The 27,436-nt window shown below is 35.7% G+C and overlaps 1 protein-coding gene across 7 annotated transcripts in view; it reads left to right on the top strand.

Moving 5' to 3' along the window:
* LOC139964061 (sushi, von Willebrand factor type A, EGF and pentraxin domain-containing protein 1-like) overlaps positions 1 to 27,436 on the top strand; it is a 64,930-nt gene that overhangs the window by 7,368 nt on the left and 30,126 nt on the right. For 2 of the 7 annotated variants that reach the window (XM_071965408.1, XM_071965405.1), the window contains exons 4-25: positions 3,833 to 3,973; positions 5,314 to 5,511; positions 5,829 to 6,008; positions 8,153 to 8,326; positions 9,961 to 10,134; positions 12,184 to 12,363; positions 13,507 to 13,692; positions 14,108 to 14,335; positions 14,709 to 14,897; positions 15,517 to 15,714; positions 16,215 to 16,388; positions 17,535 to 17,723; positions 18,669 to 18,845; positions 19,374 to 19,565; positions 20,206 to 20,379; positions 20,598 to 20,807; positions 21,160 to 21,360; positions 23,434 to 23,625; positions 24,268 to 24,441; positions 24,847 to 25,047; positions 25,799 to 26,005; positions 26,981 to 27,172. In XM_071965408.1, the coding sequence (XP_071821509.1) occupies positions 3,833 to 3,973; positions 5,314 to 5,511; positions 5,829 to 6,008; positions 8,153 to 8,326; positions 9,961 to 10,134; positions 12,184 to 12,363; positions 13,507 to 13,692; positions 14,108 to 14,335; positions 14,709 to 14,897; positions 15,517 to 15,714; positions 16,215 to 16,388; positions 17,535 to 17,723; positions 18,669 to 18,845; positions 19,374 to 19,565; positions 20,206 to 20,379; positions 20,598 to 20,807; positions 21,160 to 21,360; positions 23,434 to 23,625; positions 24,268 to 24,441; positions 24,847 to 25,047; positions 25,799 to 26,005; positions 26,981 to 27,172 (4,131 nt within the window). The remainder of the gene's footprint in view (positions 1 to 3,832; positions 3,974 to 5,313; positions 5,512 to 5,828; positions 6,009 to 8,152; positions 8,327 to 9,960; positions 10,135 to 12,183; positions 12,364 to 13,506; positions 13,693 to 14,107; positions 14,336 to 14,708; positions 14,898 to 15,516; positions 15,715 to 16,214; positions 16,389 to 17,534; positions 17,724 to 18,668; positions 18,846 to 19,373; positions 19,566 to 20,205; positions 20,380 to 20,597; positions 20,808 to 21,159; positions 21,361 to 23,433; positions 23,626 to 24,267; positions 24,442 to 24,846; positions 25,048 to 25,798; positions 26,006 to 26,980; positions 27,173 to 27,436) is intronic. The other 5 variants (XM_071965407.1, XM_071965406.1, XM_071965410.1 and 2 more) reach the window with 5 other exon arrangements.

The raw sequence follows: 27,436 nt of genomic DNA, 5'->3' as shown, positions 1-27,436 counted from the left end.
AGTACATCATTGAACTGGCTGTATCATTAGTACATCATACATTAGAGCACAATACATCATACATCAGTACATCATAGTACTGGCGGTATCATTAATACATAATAAACCATACACCAGTACATCAAAGTACTGGCGGTATCATTAGTACATAATATATCATACATTAGTACATCATTGTACTGGCTGTATCATTAGTACATCATACATTAGAGCACAATACATCATACATCAGTACATCATAGTACTGGCGGTATCATTAATACATAATAAATCATACACCAGTACATCAAAGTACTGGCGGTATCATTAGTACATCATATATCAGTACATCATTGAACTGGCGGTATAGTCAGTACATCGTTCATTAGTACATCGTAGTAACGGCGGTATTATTAGTACATCATACATCAGTACATCATGGTACTAGTAGTATCATAAGTACATCATAAATCATACACCAGTACATCATAGAACTGGCGGTATCATGAGTACATCTTATATAAGTACATCATTGAACTGGCGGTATTATTAGTACATCATACATTAGTACATCATTGTACTGGCTGTATCATTAGTACATCATACATTAGTGCACAATACATCATACATCAGTACATCATAGTACTGGCGGTATCATTAGTACATCATATAACAGTACATCATTGAACTGGCTGTATAGTCAGTACATCATACATTAGTGCACAATACATCATACATCAGTACATCATAGTACTGGCGGTATCATTAATACATAATAAATCATACACCAGTACATCAAAGTACTGGCGGTATCATTAATACATCATATAACAGTACATCATTGAACTGGCTGTATAGTCAGTACATCGTTCATTAGTACATCATAGTAACGGCGGTATCATTAGTACATAATACATCAGTACATAATGGTACTAGTAGTATCATTAGTACATCATAAATCATACATCAGTACATCATAGTACTGGCGGTATCATGAGTACATCTTATATAAGTACATCATTGAACTGGCGGTATTATTAGTACATCATACATTAGTACATCATTGAACTGGCTGTATCATTAGTACATCATACATTAGAGCACAATACATCATACATCAGTACATCATAGTACTGGCGGTATCATTAATACATAATAAACCATACACCAGTACATCAAAGTACTGGCGGTATCATTAGTACATAATATATCATACATTAGTACATCATTGTACTGGCTGTATCATTAGTACATCATACATTAGAGCACAATACATCATACATCAGTACATCATAGTACTGGCGGTATCATTAATACATAATAAATCATACACCAGTACATCAAAGTACTGGCGGTATCATTAGTACATCATATATCAGTACATCATTGAACTGGCGGTATAGTCAGTACATCGTTCATTAGTACATCGTAGTAACGGCGGTATTATTAGTACATCATACATCAGTACATCATGGTACTAGTAGTATCATAAGTACATCATAAATCATACACCAGTACATCATAGAACTGGCGGTATCATGAGTACATCTTATATAAGTACATCATTGAACTGGCGGTATTATTAGTACATCATACATTAGTACATCATTGTACTGGCTGTATCATTAGTACATCATACATTAGTGCACAATACATCATACATCAGTACATCATAGTACTGGCGGTATCATTAGTACATCATATAACAGTACATCATTGAACTGGCTGTATAGTCAGTACATCATACATTAGTGCACAATACATCATACATCAGTACATCATAGTACTGGCGGTATCATTAATACATAATAAATCATACACCAGTACATCAAAGTACTGGCGGTATCATTAATACATCATATAACAGTACATCATTGAACTGGCTGTATAGTCAGTACATCGTTCATTAGTACATCATAGTAACGGCGGTATCATTAGTACATAATACATCAGTACATAATGGTACTAGTAGTATCATTAGTACATCATAAATCATACATCAGTACATCATAGTACTGGCGGTATCATTAGTACATCATACATCATACCATAGTACATCTTTGTACTGGCGATATAGTTAGTACATCATACAACATACATTAGTGCATCATAGTACTGGCGGTACCATTATTACATCACATATCACACGATAGTACATCATAGTACTGGTGGAAACATTAGTACATTACACATCATACATGAGTACATCTTTGTACTGGCGGTATCGTTAGTACATCATACATTAGTACATCGTAGTACTGGCAGTGTCATTAGTACATCATACATCATTCATTAGTAAATCATAGTATTGGCCGTATCGTTAGTACATCATACATTAGTGCATCATACATCATAAATTAGTAAATCATACATCAAACATTAGTACATCATAGTACTGGCGGTATAGCTAGTACATCATACAACATACAACATACATTAGTGCATCATAGTACTGGCATTGTCATTAGTAAATCAAACATCATACATTAGTGCATCATAGTTCTGGCGATGTTATTAGTACACCATACATTAGTACATCATAGTGCTTGCTGTGTCTTTAGTACATCAAACATCATACATTAGTACATCTTATACAACACCTAATTATATTCCGGCCATTTGATTGGTCAATTGCTCTTCGATTGCATGCAAAATCCGCTCTATTGCAAGCTATGATGATAGAACCATGCGCTATACTTTTTTTGGTAGCACTTTTTTTCAATGGTAAGAGAGCAGAGAACCTGTCTGTTCAAAACAATCCGTTGCATGAGTGCATTTTACATCCAATTATATCCACATTTGAAGGTGTTGTATAAAATGCACCTCGCTGAATGGAACAAATTACATCTTTAAACTCATGAAATATTTGCACTATTGCACTCATAACCATTCATTATTTGTATAATATATCATACATTAGTACATCATAGTAATGGCATTATGATTTTACTAATCTATGAGGAAACGAAAGTGTGGGTTAGAGGGTGTGTTGGGAGGGGGTAATGAAGATAAAACATGGTAGGTTATGATTCGTTCAAAGATCTCTATTCTAAATAGTATACGTGCCTGCTGGATTTCTTACAGCAATTGCATCTGGGTTTGAAATGTTAGGGAAGAAGCCACTTGCATATTGTCATCAGAGTAGGAATACAAGCTTGACCTTTGCTAGTTGACATCCTTTAGCCTAACTTATATAAATAAGTTAGTTATGTTTAAAAACAAGTTCATGAGATTCTAGCTATTGTGATTCATGACAATATCGTGTTGGAATGATAATAGTGAGAAATAAACACACAACTGGTTGGCAACAACTTTATGTGACACAAGCGCTATTCGCAGAGAGGCATCTGCCCATAAGATGAATTGAACAGCGCATAAAATATTCTTGGTGAAAGTTTCTGATGAATGATATTATATAACTGCATATTCATTAATATTGAATGTGAGTCGGAATGATTGGTTAGTTAGAATGAGACGAGTATAATGGCGTTCATGGCGCCAACATGTCTAAGTGATTCTATCAGACACTTCAGCTGCCCTGGATTCACTGACTTTAGGTATTAACCTCAGTATCGATCCGGAAGCCTAAAGATTTGAAAAGAAAATATCACGTAGGCAGTTGCTCAAAGCAATGAACTCGCGGATAGGGACCTAACACTGTTAGTGTGTATGTTTTGATACTATAAAATAATAACATACAATCTATGACTACGAACACATCATTTGTTTATTTTTTAAATTTCTTTAGTAACATACATTTATTTCTTTATAATACCTAATAATAATAATATAATACCTTTAAGTCGATTAGATATAATATCAAAAGAATGAAGTTATGTTTCTTGCCTTCCAGATGAAGCGTGTCTACGTAACGAAGAAGAGATTGCAAGACAAAATAGAGGCTGTATGAAAACCTGTACAAGTCACAATGATTGCCTCCGTAATCGACCATGCGTATGTGACGGTGCCTGTGGACTTTCATGCATTCCGACTGGTATGTTGCGACGTGGATGACTGTTGAATCAATTGAGAAAAGTTTTGAACAATACTAGACGTACTAACAAATAGATAACGTAAAGGTGTGGATAGTATGCAGTATGTCGTGAATGTTATTCGGTATCGGTTCCACCCTCTAGCAATGGTAAAGGTATATCACAAGTGACTTTCCCAAAATTATTCTATGGACATGCACACGAATTTTCATTTGTACACAAAATAAACTAATTGAGATATTTTTGTTAAGCGGTGCACACAAATGTATTGGTTGAGGTGTTAATATGAAGGATCATGATTTGAATAGCTTCTATTTGAAATATTTTGGAGGTTATACCAGTACCATTGAACTCACTTTAATTGTTCTGTATTAGGAGTGGCTGTTTAAAACCAACAGAATATGTGTATCTGGTGTTCTAAACATGAAATTGCAGTGCGTCGTGTACATGATTCCGACATTGTTACTTTGTGGCATGAAATTTAATGATAATATACCGGCCTAACCGTCGATCAAAATATTCAACACTTGAGTTTCTTATAAAAAAAAGTGCACTAGGCGATCAGTTTTTTTTTTCTAACAAGGGATACAGTGTTGCATCTAGAGCGAAGGATAGTCATTGAAGTAGATACTGAAACACATAATTTGTGAACATTTCTAGTAATACTGTGCGTTTCGAAAAAGGAAATACATGAAACTGTTCATTCTCGAGAACTGGAACTTCATTTAAGTTGCTTATCTGACAAACCATGAAAATGAGAAGGTTTCAACAACTATACAAAATACAATACAAGGCCACCAGGCAGTTATTTTATGACAACGAATGTGGGAGAATTCCCAAGGGCTTATGGATTACATCATAACGACGGGTGGCTTCCAATTCGACATTTTAACCCAAATTTGAAATCTAAAACTAACACCTGAATAGTAAGCATATGGTTCACCGGTGACAAAGTCACTTTTTAGTTTTGCACATTCATTACTACATTACTATAACGAACATTTATGCGTGAGCTAGCTCTTATAATGAGAATCGTTTATTCAAAATGCTTTCAAACTTTTACCGTTCTAACGCCGTTTCCGTTAGCTAAAACAACTATTAATGTCAGTTTCCGGTGGAACATCGAAACATGAAAAACAACATAACATCAAACATTATCTAATGTTTTTTTTCTCTACGCACTTTGTCACTTTAACATTAAATTGAATGTTTAAAGTGTGCTACTTTTCACACTCAACATTTTTAATTCGTTTAAACAGTAAACTACGACATATCTAGTGTTAGTTTGTAAGTAAATAATCAGGGTGCAATGTAATCCAAATTTCTCTCCAAATATTTGCAGACAGAGAGAATTATTGTCCTGCATTGCCGATACGAGGCCATAACTTTACCTTGACGATATTACCGGAGTCGAGGAATTTTGGAAGCATTGCAACCTATTGGTGCAAAAGAAACTACGAACGGGTAAGAGGTGATGCGGTGCGAACATGCCTGGGCAACGGTGACTGGAGTGGGTCACCTACATTGTGCCTACCAAAAGGTTAGTTTCAATCATTTTGTCTTTCTAGAACGGTCTTGCATATTCATTTTCACAAATGACAGTATGAAGAATATGTCTAAATTTTGGCTGTGACTTCAACCCTCGCAGTCCAACCTAGCCAAGACTGGCTATAGGTTTCAAACATGACAGTATAGTATTTAGCAGCCCCCAAATTTATGTGGAAGTTTGCGGGTAGTTGGGATATAAGAATATCTATAAGGAGCGCGCAAAGTTGAATGCAATGGTGTATCAAATGATTGTGAATCTACAACAGAGTTAAACGCTGTCTAAACGTTCCAAATACTATATTTTGTTAGATCGATGTGGGCCACCACCAGAAGTTTCAAATGCTCGACCAAGCGACAATCGTGAGTTCTATGAAGGGAATGATTTCGTTTCGTACAGTTGTGATCCAGGTTACTATCGTGTTGGAGGAATTCGGCCTGTACTTAACTGCCACCGAGGAAACTGGACTCACCCTGACTTTACTTGCAGACGTAAGCCACTGCTTTGGGTTTTACTTTTGAGGAGACTTTATTGAAATTAAATACGGACACACGACAAGGTTCAAACGAAGATCTTTATACATAGGATCTACAATGAGTGGCATCTTTATATATAGGGTCATTTGGACTTAGCTAATGTCACTCTGAAAGCAACTGCAACCAGAGGCTGTTAGCTTAGATGTTTGCAGAGATTCATGTTTGTATGTTTATGTTTTTGAATACAAGCATCTCTCTGCTTCAAGATGACGGGTAAGGTTAATTGAAGTCAAAATCTTAAGCACTTTTATGTACATTAAGTTAGTGTAAGATTGTTTGGCAGTAAATTCAACAAGCGTATGTGATTGATATGGCTTACGTCAATATATTTGTGATAGTGTAAAGTGTGATAAATCCGACATACCGCAAAGATAACGTTTGTTAATTTTGGCATAGAAATGTTGGAGGCATTTGAGGGAAAACATAAAATTACAAATGGCACCAGGAAAGGAACATATTTGGTTCATATCATGTAAAGCTACTGATTTACATTCGCATACTGAATATACCATCTTTACTGCTATAAGTGGGATCAAATTACAGCTGAAATCAATACACGAAGGTCCTAGAAGACTATTATAAACACATTTTGTGAAAGTTGAGACGTTATTACGAATAGGCATTGAGCTTCTGGGTTTGGGGCCAGAGAATATTTAAAGCTGGACGTATGTACGTATTACATGCACATTCACAGTAGGCCTACCCACCACAAAACATGCCCAAAACAGATTGCTCTGTTCATTGCGTTTCAAATCTGATAAAAAAAAAACTGTTAGTTTGCATTGTATGAATCTTTCAAAACCATTTGAAGCTTTAGATCTCGAATAAAGATGGACTGTCCTGATACTGAGCCGCGATCAACAAATATTTATCTGTAGATCGATATATTATACTCATTTAGTGCTGCCCAGTCGGATGGTAGAGTACCATTCATTAGCATCATCTGTAATCTAGTTGCGATAGCGGTTTTAACAACATCAACATGTTGAGCCTGAAAGGCGCAGCTTACAGCCCCGTTTGGAGAGGAGTTGTTTTTCCACAACATTGGTTGTTACTGCATCAATTGGTTGCGTCGCAGACGAGTACAACCTGCTAGGTTTGTCCCTGTAAAGATCAAAGACAACAATTGCATTGTCATAATGATCGTGAGAAATACACGCATAGTCATAAGTTATCTGTATGTGCGTTTCAAATGAGGCACTTACGACCCTTATCTAGAACACAGATATATTTTTACAGGGGTACAGTCTGGCATTGGATTATCTAATTGTTTTGTTTGCAGTTAGTTCCTCTATGGGCAGGTCGTAAAAGGAAGAAACAAACATGGTCTCTTGCTTGGACATCTCACGTCCTCGTGGTAGTGCTCATGGCTTTTTAAAAAAACTGCTGTGATTTTTTTACTTTCAATCACCAAATCAAGCCAAAGCTGACCCAGTGTTATAGCCGTTTAAGGAACCCTTTTTGAACAATGTCACATTCAACATTCTCTACGAACATTGTAGTCTACCAATATTGTCAACGCGTCATAAACACCGGCTTCACCTCCTATGCACGTGACTACAAACAGTCATGTGAGAAGCTCATGAACCGGCATGTGACCACTAATTATCAACTGCTCAGTCCTATATATATATATATATATATATATATGTATATATATAAATATATATATAAAAATGAAAATCGTAATGAGTTGGAAAATCAAGAACAGTGAAAAAACTTTCAGCCTCCACCGGGACCCGAACCACGGGCCTCCCGCTCTGCACGCGGACACCCCAACCACTAGGCTATGGACGCTGATTGTAGGTCCAGAGGTTCGAAACCGGCAAGGAAGACCGCAACTCCACCGCAGGCGCCCGTCACCCACATCGAACAATACTAGTTCTGTTGCATTAATATATATATATATATATATATATATATATATATATATATATATATATATATATATATATATAGATCATTGGAAGATCATGTACTTGACAATCAATTGACAAGTCGGCAGTCTTAAGGTTAAGCCCATTACCGTTCCTAGAATTGTTGATTTTGTTACCACATGATGTTGTTATAACCGTTGAATTCTTTCCGTTCCTACACAGGCAAAAGCTGTGGAGATCCAGGGTTTCTGTTAAATGGTCGAAGAATAGGAACTAGTTTTTTATATCTGGATTCTGTTAGATTTGAATGTGATTTGGGCTATCGTCTAGTCGGAAGGGATGTAACACACTGTCAGACTGATCAAGATTGGTCCCACCCCCCTCCCACATGTCAAGGTAAACATACAGATCGAAACTGCTGATCATATTTATAAAAGTAATTTAAATATGTTTAGGGCTAGTTAAATAATAATTTGCTCATTAATGATATATTTTCAATTACCATCTCGAGAAGTTGTAATTTCTGCACTAACGTCGCATGCTTTAGACTTTTATACCAGTTATCACTGGCATAAATCATCTATATCGTTATGTTTTGCTAACTGGATGGTATCGTAGTTTTGTCAATGCAAGCTGCATGGAACTTATCGGGTTTAATACACTGTACACAGGTATGTTAGAGGTTATTCCTGATTGAGGGAATACTGCTGATATATTGTATACTGTACACAGTATAATAGGTTATTCCTCATTGAGGGTCACTGCTGATAGATTTTACACTGTGCACAGGGCATATAAATAGTTGTTCCTGATTTAAGGAACACTGCTGATAGATTTTACACTGTGCACAGGCATATAAGAGGTTATTCCTGATTAAGGGAACACTGTGGTAGATTGTACACTGAAACTGACAAAAGAGGTTATTCCTGATTGAGGGAACACTGATGGTAGATTGTACACAGTGTTCTAGAGAGTATAGCAGTCTAACAATTTTGTACCTGCTATGTTATGTAATAGGCAAATACTTTAAAATATAATGTAATATTTGCCCAACCATTCTGCTTTTGTTATGTAAAATTAGCATGTATTGTATGGAGTAACAGAATAGTGTGTTTTTAGAGACAGTGGTCGGTTGTAAACTATTTTTCAGAGAGAAAGGTTGAGTGAGAAATGAGTATAAGACAGAACAAAACAAGTTAAAGACTGAGAAAAAGGGAAAGAGAAAAAGAGAGAGATAGAGAGATGAGCAACGAAAAATAAAAAGAGAACAAGCAAATTTCCTTTTGAGTTTAATTTCACTATGTCTGGTGAACACACAGGCAAATAAGAGGTCATCACGGATTGAGGGAACACTGATCATGGTAGATTGTACTCTGTAAACAGTAATAAGGGGTTATTCCTGATTGAGGGAATACTGATTATAGATTGTACATTGTACACAGGCATATAAGAGGTTATTCCTGATTGAGGGAATACTGCAGATAGATGAGGAGGAGCAGCCCACCATAGGAAGGAACATTGGTGTGGTCCAGTGCACCCGATACTCATATCTAGTCAGTAACTACTAGTGCCACCTGTTACACATGTTACCGTGTTACGAACGCAAAGTAGTTATACTGATGTACGGTTGTGGGACATGAACAGTAGTTGCTGTACCAGCTGTGAATATCGGCTGTCCAGGTGCTAACGACTGGAAGCCACAACATTTTCAGATATCTCTCCGTGATTTTAAAGCACAAATGATAAATGTCCGCAAGTTAAACTTCCCGGAAATGGCCGGAATCTTCTTTTCTCCATTCTTTGAAAACAAATTAATGTAGTGGGATGGAATAGCCGTCACCTAACATCGCTCCTGTTGCATTATGTTATGTGGTGTAATAATAACGTGAACGCACGATTTACTTCATTATGGGTAAATTGTGGTTATGGCCTCATATAGAAAACTCCCAAATAGGGCACTCAATTCTCATTTAATGAATCTCTTGATAAGAGACGAAAATCACTGACACGTTTATTTCTCGTTTTGTTAGTTGTCAGATGCCCATCTGTCCAAAATCCTTTACATGGCCAAAAGATTGGTTATAACTATTCATATGACAGTGAAGTGGCTTTCCGATGCAATCTTGGTTACATCCTAGAAGGTGCCAACGAAATAAGGTGTCTAACAACCGGGAGTTGGTCGGCAGCACCGCCAACATGCAGAGGTGAGAACATTATAGTTTTTTATCGCAATGCCAATAAAAAAATGTCTTTGCTTTTTAAGTTATTTGAAAAACTCAAAATTTTAGTCGTTTATTAATGTAAGCAATTATTCTCACATTTACCGTAAATGCCCGTTATAGTGGCGTTCTGTTTTTTTTTTGCGGAATGCTTATCTCTGCGAAATGAACGAGGGTTAAGTAATATCTTAGAAGCACCTGTTAGCACGACACATGACCCTCCAAGGCTGGTGCGTTTCCCTACTGTGGAATGAGAGTTCCAGATCATATTGAATTATCCTGGCTTGTGATGCAACTAAGGAACCCACTTACTGGTGTGCCTGGTAGTCTTAAAAACTAAGTTAGTCAGTCACTTTAAAAGTTGAGCCTCGGTTGAACTAAGTGCTATCAAAATGCAACTTACATTGATAGCAGTGTATTATAATAATAATAATTTATTTTGTAAAGCCACAAAAAAATCCACAAAAGTGCTCTAAAACGCTATGAATGGTCTCAACACATTTCAAGTTAATTTGGGGCCTTAAAGTCGCCCTTTAAGACGAAGTATAATGTTTTTTGCAAAACAAAGAGGTTTTGACACATGCATAAACCGTACAATATCCAAGGCAGCTTTGTGAGAACGACTTCAGTCGCATTTTTGCCACAAAAAGGAAAAAGAAAAGAAAAGCGTTGCATCTCATTTTAGATATAATTTATGCCTTAAATGTCTCAAAATGCATCAGCATCGTCTTCCCTATTGTTTCTAAATACCTAGCCATTGTAACGTCTAAGAACATGCTTAACCATGTTTTACGTATTTTGGTCACGCTTTTGAAGATTGTCGGTAATTTTATTAGTTACTTATGAAGTACATTTTTCACAGTAATGGCGCAGTTTCCATACCTATTTTCAGCAGTCTACTTAATGGAATGTAATGCATTTCAAGTTGCTTTGCCTCTAATACTAATACTTGTTTAAATACAAACACAACAAGTACTGAATACAAAGATCGTGAAGATCCAAAACATTTTTTTTATTGTTAATGGCAGGAATGGTAAAAACAGCTCTACTGTGTGAACAAAATCAAATAGTTAAAGCACAGCTAATGTGCATGAAACCAAATTGTGTTGATGGTATGGACAGCTATACTGCATGACACAATCTATTGTTGATGGTAGGGACAGCTATACTGTATGAAACCATCTCTTGTTAATAGTACAGACAGTTACACTGTATAAAACCATCTCTTTTAATAGTAGAGACAGTTATACTGCATGAAACTATCTATTGTTTATAGTAGAGTACAGTTACACTGTAGGAAATAATATATTGTTAATAGTAGGGACAGCTATACTGCATGAAACAATCTCTTGTTAACACTAGGGACAGCTATACTGCATGAAACCATATATTGTTAGTGGTATGGACAGCTAGAGTGAATGAAACAATTCATTGTTAATGGTATGGACAGCTAGAGTGAATGAAACAATATATTGTTAATAGTAGAGGTGGCGAAAAGAAAGGGGTTGCCTTTACTTTCTGGCTATTAAATGGCAGACGGTGTTTCTATTGAGCTAATATATCAGTTAGTAGTGTAGTGGCTTGAATTGTGCTCTTTATTGGATGTGTATTCTACTTTATAACATTTACCTATTTTAACGAAGAAACACCGTCAAACATTCATGTCAGTTTGCGGTGCTCATCGACCTGTTACCTTGTTGATAAAGTTGATACAACAAACTCTTAAAGAGAGGAATTGATTGAAGAAACGGCTACCCCTCGCATGTTCCCTGTTATCGCACATGGCACCTGCAAAAGGTATTTATTGTTAATAGCCAAACCTAATAAACCGTTATGTAACTTGCATATCTAGACTTTCTTCTCATATGTGTCTATGTCATAGTAAGCCATACTTCCGTTGGTAGTGTAAAGTATAAGGTACACTTAGTGTTCAACCAGACACAGCGCAGACGTTACTGGCGAACTGGTCAAAGCACGAATTTTAAAGAGAGAGAGAAAAAAAAACTAATTTACATTTGTTGATCTGTTGTATAGAAATAAGGTGTCCAGCTGCAGACGTACGATCGAATGTTCGCTCCGATCAATCCTTACCCGAATATCCTTATCAGGGTTCCGTGCGTTTCTACTGTGAAGATGGATATGTTTTAAGAGGCCCCAACGAGATAACATGTGAATCGAATGAACAATGGTCTAACCTCCCTCCGATTTGCGTTGGTGAGTTCTTTAGTACACAAAAGTACAAACATGGCATTGCAATATCATTAAAGCTATTGACGTAAATTAGACATATGCATGCTGCAATGGAAATCCTTATATTTATAAGGTTTAAGAACTGGCCAATGTATATTGGACATATATATATATATATATATATATATATATATATACATGTTATTGTTGTTTTACCACTTTAATGAAAACTTAAGAGTATAGTTTGTACACACTGGGTTCATGAAAAGAACTTGTTATGCAATCATGATATATTTGACCTTTACATCGTCGCATGAAGTGCTGGATATTTTAATGATACTTTGTTGAATAATGAGAAACAATTTGGGATCATCGATAATGTTCTATTTGATACTCTATGCTTTCTAAATCTACTTAGTGGAGGAACACTGAACATTTTCGTCCAAGTAGAGCCATCTGAATGGAAAATGCACGTTGTTGTTACATGGAATGTTTAGACAAATATAGAACCCTACTTGTTGTATTAATTAATTACGTCACACGTTACCCAGTGGATTTTTTAATACGAAAGTATGAAATGCTATTGTCATAACAGCTAAAAAGCTTGGTTAAATTTTACTCCGTTCTTGTTTACTTTCTAAAAGTAAACATTTTACATTAAACACGTTTCTTGACGAAAAAGTGGGTCTAGTTTCAATTTTCTTCGGAACATTTTGTGCATCTTGATGAATATTTTATGGAAACAACTTTCAGCCTTAATCATCTGAATGGTGAATATGACAGGGCGGGTACGTTATGAAACAGTGATGCCATAATATTTGAATGTTAATAGTAGACATTGCCTACAGGCGCGTAGCGAGGAATTTGCCAAAAAAAGGCGAAGCTTGTAGACAAATATATAAGCGTAGCGACACTAACAGTTGGCGCTTAGCGTAAAAGATAAATTTGGCCGAAAATGTCTCCCAGATCTCTGGAAATGGCACTTCACATGCCTTGTATGTTGCATCTAAGCATTTTCTACTTTAAAAGCAATATCACAAGCAATATCATAAACAAATACAATAAAAAATATGCTCAAGCGAGGGGGGGGGGGGGCGGTCGCATTTGAATGCATTCGTCGCATATGTCCCATTTGTCGCATTTAAATGTTATTGTTTTTAATTACAGCTACTTGCGTTGTGCCCACTCGTCCATACTATGGACGATGGCTGAACAATGTTAGAGATGGTGCCACTAAATCCGATGGATATGGTCTAACATACACATGTAATAGCGGATATTTTAAATGTCAGATATCACAGTTAACATGTATCGATGGGGAATGGATGCCACCTCCAGAATCGCTCTGTCTTCGTAAGTACACTACGAGAATAACAGAGTTTAACATTCTGTGATTAGCCTACTTATACAGAATAACAAAGTGAGTATAAACCTGATCCAGGCATGCAACTTTACATTCACGTGTTATATTTATGTCCAATCTATTTCTTTCTCACAAAGATGCAAAACAACGTTTTCAATTGGGCATATTACATCGCATTACATTGCATCGTAGATAAGAGACCTCGTTACTTTTCATGCTCTTCTTCAACATTTCTTGCGAACAATCACTTTCATCTTTCGCACTATCATATATTTCTGTTTTCTTTCTTAGTTTGACATAAGAATAGATAGTATACATATCGCACTTCTCATGTAGTAACAAGTTTGATTTCACATCTCGCTTTCAACGATTTAGTAAACATTATTCCTTTGATCTCTTCTTTAGTCGGTTGTTTAATCCAAGTCACTCAAGACGCAGGCATTTCAGTGAATTACAGTCATCCTGATGGTATATCATGTACTAACAGCAGATACAAACCAGTAAGAACAATTCGGTCATTCACCTGTAGGAGAGGGTATAGAATACCAGACGGCGCTCCAGGTCAATCAACCTGTCAATCAAACGGAAGACGCGGCCAATCGTGGTCTTCTCCAATGCCTACATGCGAGAAGAGTAAGAAAGAATTTAATTAAAAATAATATTGTCCTGAACTTTATTAACTGCGTTATCAATGAGAAAAAAAATCTGAATTATAACCAAATAAATGTCTGTTCAGAAAAGACTGGCATCGAGAACGAGTTTTATAATTTCTATAGCTGCACAGAATATATTATTTATTTATAGCCCATTATAGCTCATGACTCATTTTACCCTTTATCAGAGCTAGTTATTATACTATTTTTGTCCTTTCTATGATGTTTTCAAGAAAAACAAATCTTTTATTCCAAATAGTAAAAGCAATACGTTTTATTATTATTTCTAATTGTGATAATATCAATTGTATTTGTACCGCAATTTTCATTTTTCATTTTGTCATTTGTACCAGTTCTGTGCCCACCGATTGCCATACAGAACGGGCGAGTTAGGTATACACTAGATGCACGTTTAATCCTAACACTGGAACAAAATACCACCGCAACGTTCACGTGCAATAATGGTTATTACAAAAGCCACCACAAATCAAGTTCATGTGATTTAGGAATTTGGACTAATGAACCACCAAGGTGTATTGAAGGTATGTGTATGCAAGCACAAGGTGACACACAAACCAACGAAGAAACTGACTTTCAAATACTTTATAAAATCCTCGTGTTATAAATATCGTATTTCTGGTTGAATGTTCTATACTCAGTAATATTGACTATGTTTGTAGATGCCAAAACATAAATTATGTGTAATTGTATTGTCCTCTTATGAATTAAGAAACTTTCAAAAGACACCACACGACCACAGGTACACACAGATACATATATTGATGTAAGAATTGAATTTTTGTGACGATTCTTTAAAACATCTCACAGCAAACATGAACATTTAGAGCTTGGATAATATTGAGTAATTATCCAGAAGATTCAGTCATATTTTATCCATTTCTTTTTATATATTTTCTACCAAACTGAGCACATATCTTGTGAATTATTATTTATTTGATTCATATTAACAACTGTACAGATCTAACAATCGAGTATGATGCCACTTAGAAACGATTGCAGAATAACTGACATTCTTAAATAGAGAAAATGAAATTTATTGATGTATTATATATCAACTTTTAAATAAAAACCTGCACAGAGACACCTATTTTTTCAACTCCACCTTTTTGAGAATGAAAATATAATCATTTTCAATTTTAGAGCCCTGTAGTGAATCATCAATTGACTTTGGATACTGGGAAGCTGTCTACAACACACCTGAATCGGAACCAGGCTCCGGATACCGGTTAGGTGGAACTATTGCCACCTTCAACTGTCTACAGTATGGATATGCCACAGATGTACAACAGACGTGTCGACTTGGAAGTTGGGATGGGCAGCGACCATTCTGTAGAAAGAGTAAGTGACGTCTTGTTTTTTTAACCTGTAACTTCACAAATAAAAGAAAATCAGACTCAATAAAAGTGAAAGCAATTTAACCCCGATTTGATTTGCGAGCATATATCTTGATCGATCCGAATTATGTGCAACAGATACACAGTCCTATTTACAAGTAGTTTCTTTTATTTCCTACTTAAATATGTTTGAAAAACAGACGTCCGATGAAAAAAAATGAGTTCGATGAATTGATGCATTGATGAATTGACGAATTGACGGATTGACGTATTGACGAATTGACGAACTGACGAATTGACGAATTGACGACTTGACGACTTGACGAATATACAAATTTAATTAAATGAATGCAGCCATATTGTTGTCGTTGTTCTTTTAACCAAAGTTGTGAGTCTTGAATAATACTATTTTACGCAACAATTTCAGAATACTCCAGGCTCCATGTAAATTTCAACAGAAACGAAGAAATTTCCTTTGCATTTTGCATTCTTTAATTTCATTAGTTCCTTGTGAAGGTGAGAATTTGAATAATGGTCGGGTGGTATACTCAAGCGATCGTGTTGAACATGGTACAGACCGATCTTACATTTGCGATGACGGTTTTACATTACGAGGAAACGGTGCATCTACCTGTGACGCCGGACAGTGGACGCGAGAGCTTCCTGAATGTATCGAAGGTAAGAAAACACCCTAAATGGATTGAAATCTACCACCTAATCATCATACACAATTTGACATTGTTAACTGCAAACAAGTGCTTTTCATAAGAAAAGTTTGAAAAGCATGGGCCTACGCTTCCACTATAATTATTTTTAAAACATGAAAATACAATGATATATATATATATATATATATACAGTTATAGACATATTGTTGGTGTGATATCGACAGACGCGCTATTTTAACAGATCTTACAAAGAAACCTGACTTTAACTTGAAATTCCAAAATGCAGTAAATCTTATCTACGATAGCTGAATTATTGAATAATTGTTGAAAAGACATATATCTACGACAAACATATTGTGGCCTCATGCACAAGTTCTTATTTTAATCTTATTTAGTCTAATTCAGCGTAGATGACCTAAAATGTGGTATTTGCTATGACTGGGATAGCAGCGATAAATATTTATATTAATATATTTGTATACAAACAACGATGCTTAGAGCCAAATGTAGATAAGGAGAGACGAATATTCGATGTGTGGAATAACATTGGATCAGTTTCGCATTAAACATTTCAATTTTCGTACTCATTTTTTGATGAAACTGTTTTAAATTATCCAGCTGAATGAAAGAGGCAGAGGTTTGTGTGTGTGAGGGGGGGGGGGGGGGGGAGTAACCAAATCCTGCCCCCACTACTTCCTAAGCCTATGACAGATAAAGCAGTATTTAACAAAGTCTCCATTTGCGACCGTTTACATACTTATTGAATTCGCCTTTAATATTTAATTGTGACAAGCCAAATTCAAAAAAATATACATGGTGACCTCGTTGAAAGCCGTGTTATAATTGAAATTGGTCTAAGGTATGATTACAGTGAACAAAATACCTACTTAAAAGTGGGTTTTTGCTTATGTTGCCTGACAGAACAGGCGTAAATTAGTTTATTCTTTTACGAATATCTGGAAAACAGATAAAAGGAAGGTCTAACTGACTTGTATCATATGTAATTGGTTGAAGCTAATAACTATTTACATTTGATTATAACATGTTACATATATTCAGTCGTATTTACCTTTCAAAAGCAACATATAGTATCTGTGAGTTTTATTTATACGTCGAGAGTACAAACGATATCCTTTTGCTGTATTTTCATCACCAGATCCATGTAGCGAGAATGAACTCGACGGGAATGGATGGGATCTTAGGTATCGCCCTCATGCTCAAGATCGTTATTTTAAATCGCCCGGTACAATCGCCACTTTAGAATGTCCGCATGGATACGAGAATTCAGGACAGAAAATTTGCCAACGGGGATCTTGGCGAGGAAACAGACTGTCTTGTAACAAAAGTATGTGAATTAGTGCTTTTTGAGATTGAAGCAGTTTGATGTAAATAATTTACAGTTAAAGAATAGTTAATGAGAATGTTGTTACAGTGACCAAACATAGTAATTAAATTATTTAATCATAAACATAAAACAAAATTAAAAAAATCAGTAAACTCAACAGCAAATCCTACAAAAAAACTGACTTCAAAAATTCCTTCGTTCAAAATGTTAAAGTTTAGATGAAGTAAATCGTGGCCATTATTAAGGTTTTTGAAAATGTGAGTAATTAACGATGTGACTTATGAAAGACGTGAGTTTTGAAGCGAACCCTAAGTCTCAATGAAATCCAAACATGTGGATGTTTGCCAAAATGTTATATATTTGATCGTCTTTGTTTAATGCAACATATACATAAACAGGGGTGGAGTAACATTAATGTGTTCACTCTGCTCTTTTATGCGATAAGATGTAGCAGAGGCATACGTTAACATTCGAATAGACTAGTCGTTTATGAGTTGATACATTGAGAATACAGTTTTTACTACTGCCAATTCTCATTATATTTCCCCGGGAAGTCCTGGAGCAATTTGTCAGTCCAGAAACAACATAAAATCACTGCTTTTCGAATACGTTAACAGACTATCATTTGCAGAACCTACTTTGACATTTGAAGAACATATGTTCACTATCGCAAAAAAATGTACTGCGCTTTACAGCGTACATACCACTGAAGAAAGAAAATACTGTGCTTACGATTTATTTTAATAACGTAAACATTGACAGTCTTTCTGTGCTAGGTTGAATCACATAAAAATAGAAATTTGTTTCCCATTTGGCAACATTAGTGAAGGCATTGCAAGTAGTAAATTATTAAGATATCAAACTTCCTGTTTAATGTTAAATTGGTTATATGATTGTTTTAAACGATCTGACATTACCATCAACTGACGTATGCATCTCTCACAGTTGCATGCCCAGAAGAAGAGTTACAACATGGCCGAGTGGACTATAGACCATCGCGCCCGGAGCACGGCTCAGTACGTATCTTCACATGCGAGGAAGGTTACCACCAGCGCCAACCAGTAGCTGAATCAAGATGTAATGCTGGCGTTTGGTCGACAAACGTTCCTGCTTGTATTGAGGGTAAATGTCAGTGCATAATTAGCAGGAATACGTACACTTTAGTGTTTTTGCCTGAAAGCAAAGGTTATTGATATCACGACATCATATGTCATGACGAGGTGAGATACAGAAGACTGTTTATGGACATTAACTTTTCTGTTAATAGATTCAATTCTATTAATTTATTAAAACAGAAATATTGGAAAACAGCCGCTTCGAACAGAATGGCCAATGTTAGTCTCGAAACTTCAATTTAATAACATACGGAACAACAATTCCTTTCTTAATGAAACGTGCTATTTTCATTAATATAAGATCAGCTCTTCTGATAAATAACTGACTTACCATGTATCATAATATATACTGTTTGAACAACCAGGGAGCTTAATAGGCTTGTGTACATGATGCTTAATGTACCTCATGTAATTCATAAAGAGGACAAAATCATTAGCAACATGTCTGTAAGTTGCTCTTCAGATGCTCTTCAGAAAATGGCGAAAATGGTTTGAAACTCGTTTTTTCACACATGTTCTTTTGTATTGACATCAGATCCCTGTAGTGAGAGTGCTATTGGTGTTGGCCAATGGAGAGTTGTATATAACAGAGACTCAGTGGAGCGAGGAACCAGACCACACGGTACCACTGCTACCTTTGTATGTTCTGAGCGTGGACATCGAACAAGTGACACGAAGCAATGTCTTACTGGACAATGGCGAGGAGATGCACCAACTTGTACTAAAAGTATGTCATGAAATCTGAATAACTTATCAAGAAAAAATGTGTATGTGTTATTTGATATGTATGGATCGAATACGTAGCCTTCGATTTAGGCATTGGCCGGATAGGCCTATGTTTCATAACTGAAGCAACAGTAACCTACTATGATTGACAATAATTGAACTTTTACAACTTTATGGAAACCAATCTTGGGTCATATGGAATGAGAGGAAGGAGATACTCATTATACGTACGGTTTCTAAATGAACACCATGTACAGTTACACATTAATTAAACGGTATACTTCTCAAAATGTGAATATTTATACAGTATTATATATTATATTTACCCGGATAAGGACAAGGGAATTTAAGGCAAATCATGTCTACACCATATTTCCTTAAAGGTAAATCTTAATTCGTTTAATTTAATTATTCTTTTAATTGTGTTGCAAAAAACGAAGGACGTCGTTTTGTTTTTATACTCTTCTTTACTTTGTTGCAATGTATGTGATACAGATTCAGTCCGTTTTACGGAATTTTTATGATGTAAAGAAATAAAGCTGAAAATAATACGCTTCGATATAACAAAGCACGGAGTCCTGCCTCTATATCATTATTTATTTTCCAACGTAATCAAATTGAAACATTCTTGTACATTTCAGTTCCATGTGTCCACCAAAACATACGGAATGGACGTGTTCATTATTCCACGGATAACCCAGAGCAAGGAACAACAAGAAACGTAGCTTGTAAGGCGGGTTACCGAGCCACAGAAATGGAAGATTCAGTATGTGATTTCGGAAGCTGGACAACTGCTCTACCGGAATGTGTCGAGAGTAAGGAATAACCACCTTGGTCTACTAACTTCTGCAGCTACAGTCCAATTGGTTCCCATTGCGCACACCGGATGTAGTCCTTATTCCGATGTAAAATGTTAATTGTTATCTACCACGCAATGTACAAATAACTTGTGTCACTAATCTAACTTCTTTCGTTTACCTATAGGTTTACTCCTAGTTATGGTTTAGTTTCTTTTATGCTTTTTTTTCATCAGAGTCTTGCAACAAAATGGACTTGCAGAGTAGTGAATGGAATATTGATGTCAGCATTGAAGAAGGGAATAATGCAGACATCATTCACCTTCCAGGAACTGTTGCTATAGTAACTTGTAATGAATTCGGGTTCCTTGACACACCGACCCGTGGAGGCAGAAAAACTTGCTCATTTGGAGAATGGCAAGGATTCGAGTTACTGTGTGAAAGAGGTATTTTGATATCTTTAAAAAATATAAAAGTAATTTTAATTTAAATAATAATACTCCTAATTGTTCTTGACTAGTCTGAATAATAGCGTCTTTGGTATTCTTGTGATTTGTAAGTTGATAGTTGATTCAATTTTATACGTGTAGCATTACGTAGTATTGTCACTTAAATGAGTGGCACGGTTTGTCTGTTCATGGTTTGCTTCACTGAACGGGGTAATCTGCTTGCATTTGGTCCCGAGAAGTGCACTACACAGTCAGTAAACAATGAAAACACGTCTAGCTGCCAATTCGACCAAATTTTGACGGTGAGCGTATTAAACCATATAATATGTGCAAATGATTTTATCTCTAGTATCCTGCAGTAGGGAAGAATTTTCAAATGTCCGGTTTGTTTACTATGACCACAACAATCAACATACTACACACCCACAGCACGGTGGTAGACTCCAGGCATTATGTGAATCAGGAACACACTTCATTGACGGCGTAGTTTTGCATACGTCTAGGTGTTGGAATGGACAGTGGGAACAGGAAGTTCCAGCGTGTATTGGTGGTGAGAAGACTTTAACGAATAATAACTTCCTCTCTTAATCACAGTAGTAACGTACTAACAATATTTGCTTTATATATTTTCGGTGGTGGGGGAAAAGGGGTAATTGATATACTGCATACCATCATATTTGGGCTTCGTGAAAAAGAACCATACGCTGATGGGATGTTTCATATCATTTGCTAATATTATCGCAACTGAATGTAAAAAGTCAGCATTCATCTACGACATATATCTGCACACACACACGCACACACGCATATATATATATATATATATATGTATATATTTATCTTCTATATATATATATATATATTTATCTTCTATATATATATATATATATATATATATATATATATGTATATATATATACATATCTATATATATATATATCTATATATCTATCTATATATATATATATATATATATATATAAATATATATATATATATATATATATATATATATATATATATATATATAATATATATATATATCTATATTTCTATATATAAAGAAAATTTGTGGGAACTAAACCTAAAGACCACGGCACCATTCGGATTAAACATCAGAAACGATTTGCCGTCCCAGATAAATCAAAACAGTTCCTTTACAATTACGACGGAATCGGATTAAAATAATCCGAATTTCTTAAACTTCTGCTCAATTCAGCAGAAATCAGTAAGTCGCTTTGACTTTACAACCATGCCGATAATCTTCTCTATAAAATAGTTCCAATTCCTGCTACTCCTTGTCACTTTCGGTGATCATGCGCTCAAGAAGAGCTAGTCTTGCTCGAAAGCTCTGCAAAAACCAAACATTTGCTGTTTTGCTTCCAATCACTTACCTAACTTAATAATTGTTTCTCATTCGAGACCCAGCCTTTCTCTAAATGCAGCATAGTTGTTTAACAGTTTTTCCGTTATTCCTGTATATATATATATATATATATATATATATATATATATGTTGATACTAGTTGAGACTAGTGGAACACTAGTAGTTGTAACTCGGAGTTTCACGCGTTATAGCGATCGTCAGACAACTGTTTTCTGACGAGGAATTGTCTGACGATCGCTATAACGCGTGAAACTCCGAGTTACAACTACTAGTGTTCCACTAGTCTCAACATATATTCCGCTCTGTCCCATGGACATAGAGCACTCTGCGCCAAGATAGACGCCAACCAACTATATATATATATATATATATATATATATATATATATATATATATATATATATATATATATATATATATATATATACATATATATATATATATATATATATATATATATATATATATATATATGTGTGTGTGCGTGCGTGCGTGTGTGTGTGGGTGCGCGCGTGTGTGCGTGTGTGTGCGCGTGTGCGCGTGTGTGTGCGTGTGTGTGCGGATATATGTCGTAGATGAATACTGACTTTTTACATTTCGTTGGGATAACATTAGCAAATGATTTGAAAAATCCCATCAGCGTATGAATCAATATGTAATGCTGGCGATTGGTCGACAAACGTTCCTGTTTGTACTGAAGGTAAAAGTCAGTGCATTATAAGAAGGATTACGTACACTTTACTGTATTTGCCCTAAAACAAAGGTTATTGATATTATGACATCATATGTCATGACGAGGTGAGATACAGAAGACTGTTTATGGACATTTACTGTTGTGTTAATAGATTCAATTCCATTAATTTATTAAGACAGAAATATTGGAAAACAGCCGCTTCGAACAGAATGGCCAATGTTAGTCTCGAAACTTCAATTTAATAACAAGCGGAACAACAATTCCTTTCTTAATAAAACGTGCTATTTTCATCAATTTAAGATCAGCTCTTCTGATAAATAACTGACTTACCATATCACAATGATTACTGTTTGAACAACCAGGGAGCTTAATAGGCTTGTGTACATGATGCCTAATGTACCTCTTGTACTTCATAGATAGAACAAACTCATTAGCAACATGTCCATAATTTTCTCTTCAGACTGAAGCTCATTTCATTTATAAAAATTGAGAAAATGGTTTGAAACTCGTTTTTTCACACATGTTCTTTTGTATTGACATCAGATCCCTGTAGTGAGAATGCTATTGGTGTTGGCCAATGGAGAGTTGTATATAACAGAGACTCAGTGGAGCGAGGAACCAGACCACACGGTACCACTACTACCTTTGTATGTACTGAGCGTGGATATCGAACAAGTGACACGAAGCAATGTCTTAATGGACAATGGCGAGGAGATGCGCCAACTTGTACTAAAAGTATGTCATGATATCTGAATAACGCATCAAGACAAAATGTGTATGTGTTACTTGATATGTATAGATCGAATACGCAGCCTTCGATTTAGGCAATGGCCGGATAGGTCTATATTTCATAATTGAAGCAACAGTAACCTTACTATGATTGACAATGATTTAACTTGTACAACTTTATGGAAACCAATCTGGGTCATATGGATTGAGAGGAAAGAGATACTCATTATACGTAAGGTATTTAAATAAACACCATGAACAGTTACACATTTATTAAACGGTAAACTGGTTCTCAAAATATGGATATTTATACAGTACTATATACTATATTTACCCGGATAATGACAAGGGAATTTCAGGCAAATCATACCTACAACATATTTTCTTGGGAAAATGTTAAATCGCTTAATTTAATATTTCTTTAAATTGTGTTGCAAATAACGAAGGGCGTCGTTTTGTCTTTACACTCCTCTTTACTTTTCTTTTGATGCATGTGATACAGATTCAGTCCTTTTTACGAAATAATCATAAGGTAAAGAATTTAAGCTGAAAAGAATACGCTTCGATGAAACAAAGCGAAGAGTCCTGCGTTTATATCATGATTAATTTTCTAACGTAATCAAATTGAAACATTCTTGTACATTTCAGTTCCATGTGTCCACCAAAACATACGGAATGGACGTGTTCTTTATTCCACGGATAACCCAGAGCAAGGAACAACTAGAAACGTAGCTTGTAATGTGGGTTACCGAGCCACTGAAATGGAAGCCTCAGTATGTGATTTGGGAAGTTGGACAACTGCTCTACCGGAATGTGTCAAGAGTAAGGAATAAACACGTTGATCTACTAAATTCTACAGCTACAGTCCATTTGGTTCTAATTGAACCCACCGGATCTTTAAAAAATCTTTAAAAAATATAAAAGTAATTTTAATTTAAATAATAATACTCCTAATTGTTCTTGACTAGTCTGAATAATAGCGTCTTTGGTATTCTTGTGATTTGTAAGTTGATTCAATTTTATACGTGTAGCATTACGTAGTATTGTCACTTAAATGAGTGTCACGGTATGTCTGTTCATGGGATGCTTCACTGTACGGGGTAATCTGCTTCTATTTGTTTCCGAGATGTGCACTACACAGTCAGTAAACAATAAAACACGTCTAGCTGCCAATTTGACGGTGAGCGTATTAAACCATATAATATGTGCAAATGATTTTATCTCTAGTATCCTGCAGTAGGGAAGAATTTTCAAATGTCCGGTTTGTTTACTATGACCAAAACAATCAACGTACTACACACCCACAGCACGGTGGTATACTCCAGGCGGTATGTGCATCAGGAACACACTTCATTGACGGCGTAGTTGTGCATACGTCTAGGTGTTGGAATGGACAGTGGGAACAGGAAGTTCCTTCATGTGTTGGTGGTGAGAAGACAAGAAGACCCTTTCTTTCTTAATCACAGTAGTGACACACTTACAATATTTGTATTTATATTTTGTCGGTGTTGTGTTTACGGGGGTAAATTAATATACTGCCCATGATTGCGATATTCCGATAATATGTAGTGGTACTAGGAGAAATCTTTGTGTGTCACCAAAAGCTTTTATTTTTATTTACATGTTCATGCCATCTGATTCTCAAATGGGGTTTCGAATGAACGCACACGAAAAGGACGCGCTGCAATTGTCCTCTCATGGCATAAACCGTGTGGTGATCTTAAATATGTTGAACATGTCATCAATGCTAAAACAATAAGGAATAAAACAATGAAGAAAAATAGGCAACGAAAAATTACGCAATGGTTCCAAATTTAAGTGGCAGCGTTGGTAATTGTATTTTCAAGTTTTCTCTTTGTGCCAACTGATAGTGGCGATCAACATTTTAGCGAGCGTGTTAACCACTATCATGTGATGTTTATGATGAAATAAGATGTATCTTTTCAAAAACCGAATGCAATCTTCCGTTCTTAGTTTTCTCGCCAAGTAATAACCCATATGTCTTACTCATTTATTCAAATGCAAAGAAAACTGTGAAGTAAGCTTTACTATGGAAACAAATAAACGGATCTTGATTATAAAGCATATTAGGAACTTACTTTGCTAAGTCAAGTTACATTAAATTGCTGTTGTATGGAATATATTTTGGAACATATATTTACGAATTCTCGATTTTCAGATCCATGCCCTCCCTTGGTGAACCATCCAGATAACCTGGCAGTTACTTATAGTGAAGAAAGTGTTGGTTCTCATTACCCGCATTCCACCCTGGCAACATTTCATTGTGTTGAAGAAGGTTTCGTCCTTGAAAATGTTAATGAAGAGCAGCGTACATGCATAAAAGGACAGTGGAGAGGACCAAATACATACCCACGCTGTGCAATAGGTATGTGGGCAACACTGGGCATATAAGCATATATGCATATGTACATTGCCGTTCTGAAATAAATGCACATGTTACTCGTCTTAAGGAAGATTTAACAGTTTTGACGTTTCCCAAAGATAGGAGCAAATGTACAGTAATATGATAATATTTCTTTACACTGTACATTGCGTGTACGTCCCATCTGCGTTGTGGCCACTTTCTGACGATACTGTGTACACTAATGCTCCCATGTACTGTGCTTGGTAGCAGACGTCACAGCATACACATACATATAACGAAGGTACGATGTTTTTTGTATATATTACATCTCTGTTCGGTAATGAAGTTTGTAGTGCATGGGGAGTATGTGTTTAATCGGTGTAAACAACATGTGCAGGTTAAACTAGCACGTGCTGTGCCTGGTAGCCGACGTTGTAATAGCATACAAATATACAGGGACGGTACACGTATGCTCACTACAGTTTCGTTTATATATGACAGTTTGGCCCTATATAACGCGTAATGTAGTTTCGTAGTGTGTGTTTAATTGGTGTACACAACATTCTCGAATCTATAGCATTAAAAGTGAGGAACATCCATCCCTCACTATTTACCTGTATGCTTGATCACAGTATCACAAGTAAAGGGAAGCGATGAACAAGTTTAATAAATGCTTTTACATTTATGGCCACAAATTAACAGCTAGGGTTCAGCAAAACAACAAAAACAACAAGAACTACTCGTATGTTATGACCACTAGTGACTCACCAGTTCTAGCTGAGATATAAACAGAGGAAAACCAAATGATATGAAAGTACATATAGGCATACATTATTTCTCTTTTAATTTAAAAAATGAAGTAATTGATTTGAATAATAAACATATTGAATGCGAAATTCACGATAAGTACAAGACAAACTATATCTATCAATTACGAATAATGAGATGAGTTAACACGAATTTCATTTACAGTTTGTTGCTTTTTTCTCCTTTTAGCTATTTGTGAAGTGAGGTTGGTGGATAATGGAAATGTACATTACATAAACGACACTGCAATATCAAGACCACCACGTCATGGTGACAGGGTAACTGTCACGTGTAATGATGGGTTCACTATTTCTGATGTAATCGAGAGTATTACATGCGTGAATGGAGTCTGGGACCGCATTTTACCAACTTGTGCTGAAGGTAATCCTCTTCATATAGCTAAAAGACAAGCACAAATGCATAGTTGATCTCATGCAATTCAATATCCACCTGAGATTCATAGGATGTTGTGGTGGGTTCCGTTGGCATACATGTCTACAACTATAGAGTCGCTGTTTACTTTTTCATAACATTTTGATATTTTGCTGAGAATAATTTGAGCTGTAAATGAACTAAACTTGAAGAAGCTTAAGAAACTGCAATTGTCATGATTTGTCAAATCTAATCTAGGTTAGATTGGAATAA

This window comes from Apostichopus japonicus, chromosome 22, assembly GCF_037975245.1.
Source record: "Apostichopus japonicus isolate 1M-3 chromosome 22, ASM3797524v1, whole genome shotgun sequence".
NCBI classification, from domain to species: domain Eukaryota; kingdom Metazoa; phylum Echinodermata; class Holothuroidea; order Aspidochirotida; family Stichopodidae; genus Apostichopus; species Apostichopus japonicus.
Note: the sequence above shows the minus strand (reverse complement) of the source record. Positions and strands in the feature narration are given on the sequence as shown.